The sequence below is a fragment of the Hipposideros armiger genome, unplaced genomic scaffold, assembly GCF_001890085.2.
Source record: "Hipposideros armiger isolate ML-2016 unplaced genomic scaffold, ASM189008v1 scaffold_3, whole genome shotgun sequence".
Lineage (NCBI taxonomy): Eukaryota > Metazoa > Chordata > Mammalia > Chiroptera > Hipposideridae > Hipposideros > Hipposideros armiger.
Window position 1 is genome coordinate 6,305,624 of NW_017731353.1, and position 4,782 is coordinate 6,310,405.

General features: G+C 61.3%; 1 protein-coding gene across 1 annotated transcript in view; it reads right to left on the reverse strand.

Annotated features, from left to right (window-relative positions):
* Positions 1-4,782, reverse strand: part of RALGDS (ral guanine nucleotide dissociation stimulator) — a 27,490-nt gene that overhangs the window by 7,571 nt on the left and 15,137 nt on the right. The window contains exons 4-10 of the mRNA XM_019641781.1: positions 4,538-4,622; positions 4,045-4,113; positions 3,534-3,616; positions 2,364-2,557; positions 1,752-2,158; positions 766-981; positions 331-434 (exon numbers count right to left, since the gene is read on the reverse strand). Coding sequence (XP_019497326.1) covers positions 331-434; positions 766-981; positions 1,752-2,158; positions 2,364-2,557; positions 3,534-3,616; positions 4,045-4,113; positions 4,538-4,622 — 1,158 coding nt within the window. The remainder of the gene's footprint in view (positions 1-330; positions 435-765; positions 982-1,751; positions 2,159-2,363; positions 2,558-3,533; positions 3,617-4,044; positions 4,114-4,537; positions 4,623-4,782) is intronic.

Genomic DNA, 4,782 nt, shown 5'->3' on the forward strand with positions numbered 1-4,782 from the left:
GAGGGCGGGGGGGCGGGAAGATGGGGGAATGGGGGGGACGTCTCATGTTGGCCACCTGGGTCCCCATCCCCGTTCTACTGAACAGCTCTGTTGTGACCAGTTTTGACTTCATGTGGATAAAGAGTTGTGTGGCTATGAAGTAAACACATGAAAACCTCCAATGTGGCTAAACCAGTACCTGACAGGTCGGGAAACTGAGTCCTGAGGCCAATGAACACTCAGAGACCCACCCACAAGTGAGCCCTGGCAGGGCTTGGGCTGAGGGGCAGGGCTCAGCCCCGTGGGAGGTCCCTGGTACACTGTGGAGCTCCTACAGAAAAACCTGCCCACCTGGAAACTTCTTCCCACGTCTTCTTCAGTCGGTGGATCGAGTTGCTCTGGAGGGCGGAGAGGATGGCGTAGAGCGAGGAGAAGTTCTTCAGGACCCGGCACTCCTGGCGAGAGAAGGGAACGTCTGTGACGCGGGCTGAGGCTCCCACCTGCTCCAGCGTTAGTCTGTTTCAGCTGGGGCCTCCCCTCCCAGGTAAGACAGATGCCTGGGGAGCCCCGAAGGGCATGCCTGGCCCCAGTGAGTAACATTCCCAGGGAGGAGGATCTGAGCTCAACCCAGGAAGGACCCTAAGGAGGAAGTGAGTGCCCAGGCAGCGGGACGTGCAGGCCCCGGAAACAGAAGGGCCTGGGGTGTCTGCAGGGGCTTAGGACACAGACCACAACCCTGAGAGCAGGGAAGGTGAAGAAGGGGTTCTCCCCCACTCCGAGGCATACCCTGGCCACCTCGATCCAGTGCTCCACCACCCTGGCCCTGGCCCGGGCCGTCACACTCCGGTCTCCCAGGCAGGTAGTGATGACGCAGTTGGCCACATTGTTGAACTGGGTGACGGTGGCACGGACAGTGGGAGCCAGGTGCTCCTTGCCCTTCTTGTCCCGCTGGGACCAGATGGAGCCCAGGCAGTGGTAGGGCACCACCTTCTTGAACAGCTCCTGGGGAGTAAGGGAGTGTCACCTGGACCTGTCACACCCTGGAGCTTAGCGTCCACAGCCCCCCACCCAGTCCCAGACAGGGTCCCTGGTCAGAGCTGGGGTCAGGGAGCTGAGGATATGGTTTGAGCCTCTTAGGGGGTCTCTGGGTTTTGTGCCCTGCCCACTGTGGGCACCCAGCACACGAGGGACCCAGGATGAAACACTGGAAGGAAAGAGTTTGGCATTTTCACCAGCGCACCCTAATTCAGAGCACCAGAGAGTGGCCCCTATCTGTGCCAACAGGTGACCCCTTTAGCCCCCATCACACCTGTCTGCCCCTATCCAGGTGCATACCCATTGTGGGTGCTACAACTAGAGGCTTGATCTGGTGTCTGCCATGGACTCTGGTACACATCAGGTGCCCAATAAGTGCTGAGGCTGGTGAGGCCTCCTGGGCAGATGGGGGGAAGACCCATGCAGTCAGTTGCACCTCAAGGAGCTTCCCTCCCCCACTAAATGGCCAGGCCCCCCCCAGCTTTCTAGTGTTTCTAATCCTCCGTCACTCTGCAGAGGGATGGGGTGGGGGGAGGTCCCATCTCTACAGTTCAGAGGAGAGTTAAGATCTCAGGGTTCAGAAACTTGCCCAGGTCACACAGTTTGTAACAGTGGAGCTGGGATTTGGGTCAGGTCAGGACATTGGTTCCGGACCAGGGGATGGCAGGTCTGGGCAACAGATGCCAGAGGAAAGTGCACCCCTCCCCCACCACGCTGAGCTGAGCTGAGCTGCTCACCGCATCCATCAGGGTAAACTGCTCCGCCACCAGGTCAGGGGGGAACGCCAAGAGGTGAGGCTTCTCCTCACTCAGCCCGTTCTCTGCAGCCACGGGTGAAGGCCAGGAGGGCTCTGGTGCTGGAGCTGGCTCAAGCTCTAGGGTGTGTGACAGAGCTGACTCCAGCTCTGGAGCTGGTGGTGAAGCTGGCGCTGGCTCTAGCTCTAACTCTGGTGCTGGAGCCGACTCTAGAGTTGGCACTGGCTCTGGAGCCGGCACTGGCTCTGGCACTGACTCTGGAGCCGGAGCTGGCTCTGGCTCTAGTTCTAGAGCTGGCACTGGACTGGGAGCTAGAGCTGGTGCTAGAGCTGGCTCTGGCTCTGGAGTTGTCTTTAGAGCTGGAGCTGGAGCTGGAGCTGGTGATAGAGCTGCAAGAAGACAAAAGTTCAGCAACACGCCTGTCTTTCCAAGACAGAAAACATTCCACTGCCTCCTAGAGAAGTCTCAGGCCAGGAGGTCTTCCACAAATGCAGTCCACCAGATGGCGGGCTGAGGCAAGCCTTTCCTCCTGGCCCAAAGCCAGCCTCTGGGGGCTCCTCCCTGTGTGTCCCCGATCCCGCCCATTCTCCTCACCCTCCAGCTCAGCCTCAGTGAGTTCCATGTGCTCCAGCTGAGCCAGGAGGAGGTGGGCGCGGCGCTCCAGGTCGGAGCCGGGCATGTTGAGCTGCACGTAGGCCACCAGCTGCTTGAGGCAGGGAAAGTCCGGGGGCTGGCAGAAGTCCTCTGAGTACTGGTCCAGCCAGGTGCCCAGGATGGAGGAGATGGCACTGGGGGAGGCAGGTGGGCAGGCAGCAGTCAGAGGCCCAGCCTCTCCTCCATGTGGCCCTCCCATGACACCCCTGCAGGGGCTGGGCTCTGGGCCCGTCTCTGCCCAGCCAGAGGCCAGTGCACCCAAGCCCACCCTCACTTGGCTGTCCAGGCAGGGGCTGGCAGTGTCTCCAGGGGACACCATCAATGGTGTGACCACCTCTCCCTCCTCAGGGAAGACTGACACAGTCCTGCTGTCCCCCGGCCCCTCCCCACTGGAATGTGAGCTCCAGGAGGGCACAGACTGGCACAGTCAGTGCTGCAGAAACGAGAGGGAGGAGGGGACAAGCAGGGTGTGTCCTCCTGCCAGCCTTCACAGGGCCCTGTGGCACCGCATCCGCAGCTCATGCACCACGTGCTGCCCAAGTCTCTGTGACCACACGCGGCTCTCACCTCCCCTCTGACACTGTTCCTGGGAACAGCGCAGCTGGGCTCGGAGGACCGAGGTGGGGCTGATGTGTGAGCAGGCGGCTCTCAAGCCTCCTGTCCTGGGTGCCCGGACTGGGGCGGGGGCGAGCAGCGCTGGGATGGGCTGTGGGGGACGGCTTCTCTCCAGGGCCGGCTCTGAGCCCCCAGCCTCCCCTCTGTTCCCTGGGGACCCGGGGCCCGATCCACAGATCTCTGACCCTTTCCTCCTGCAGGAGAGGCCCCCAGACCTCAGGCCTCCAGCGGGAATCACAAGATGTGTGGGAGCCAGGGTTCTGCCCCCNGGCTGTGTCCAGCTTGGCCAAACCCTCCTGCAGCTCTGAGCCCCACCAGCCAGATGGCAAGCTGTTTACTCATTGGTAAGATGGGCAGGTGCCTCGGCACACGGGCTGGGGGCTCTCACGAGGTGAGGCATGCCATGCTGAGGGCTCAGACTTGGTGCCGGGCACTGTCCTCTTGGGCCTAAGGGCCCCTGTCCCGGCCCACCCAGCCCCCGGCTCACTTACATACAGATAGTCCTTCATCGCGGTGTCCAGCATCACCAGGTCGGTGAGGAACGTGCCCAGGTAGGGGATGGTGCCCTGGATGACGCCCTGTGACATCGTGGTGGCAGGTGATAAATGGGGCCCAAGTCCACTCTCCTGAAAACCCCTCTGCCTCAGCCCCTCCTAGCCCCTACCCCAGGCCTCCCACTTGGAGCAAGCAGCCTGGGGACCTCTAGGCACCAATCCTCCTAGTGTCCACGGACCCCAAATTCCCTCAGGTCACCTTCCAGGCCTGGTATCTAACAAATCCCCAAGGTTATATGGTCTCTGCCCAACCCCCACCCCTAAGTCTCCCCCCACCCAGGCCGGCTCTTCCAGGCTCTTACCCTGGTGGCTGTAATTAGTCCCCCCAAGACACCAGCTGGTCAGGGCACGGCCCTGAGGTCAGGTCTAACGGGGCACGTCAGGCTCTACAGCAGCAGGAGGGGACTCAGGAGGCCAGCCCCCTGCCTCTCCGTGACCTCAGGCACACTCACCGTCTCCTTTGGTCGCTTCTGGGCTCTCTTGGGGTTCATCTCCAGGGTGGCAAACTTGGAGGTCCCCTCCTGCCAGGGATGAGGATGGGGTCAGTGAGGCCTTCTTCCCCTTGCCCTTTAACCCCACATGCACCCAGATGTGTCTGGTCATCTGGACCCACGTCTAGGCAGCCCCTTTGGGACTTGGGACCTGGTCTCTGGGCATCCCCTGCAGCGCCCTGTCCCTGGGCAGATGAGTGCCCTCCTCTCGGAGGTGAGTGCAGACAGAAGAAGCAGCAGGAGCCTGGAGACAGGCCGGGCTGGTTTGGGGAGGAAGGGATGGACACCCACCCCTGACTCCACTCACCCAGCAGCCTGGAGGGAGCTGCAGTGCCAGTAGGAGGGGCCCCGCACCTGCCCATGGACCAAACAGACCGTTCTTCCCCGAAGTCCAGGGAACACAGGTCTGGAATGTTTCAAAGAAACCCACTGAGAAACAGCCCCGCCCCTTTACCTTGATGAGCAGCTCTCTGCTCAGTGAGTAGTTGTTCTCGTCCGAGAAAATCTCCGACAGCTTCTGAAAGATCCGGAAGCTGTCCCTAGGGAAGGAAGGAGATATTGGGAATGGCAGGGAGGACTGGGAACACAAATCCATTTTACTTTAGAACCAAAGATCCAAACTGCAGGGGCGGGTGGTTTTCAAACAGGGTTCCGCTGGGTCCTAAGGGCTCCGTGGGCCTCGGGAGGGCGGGGGGGCGG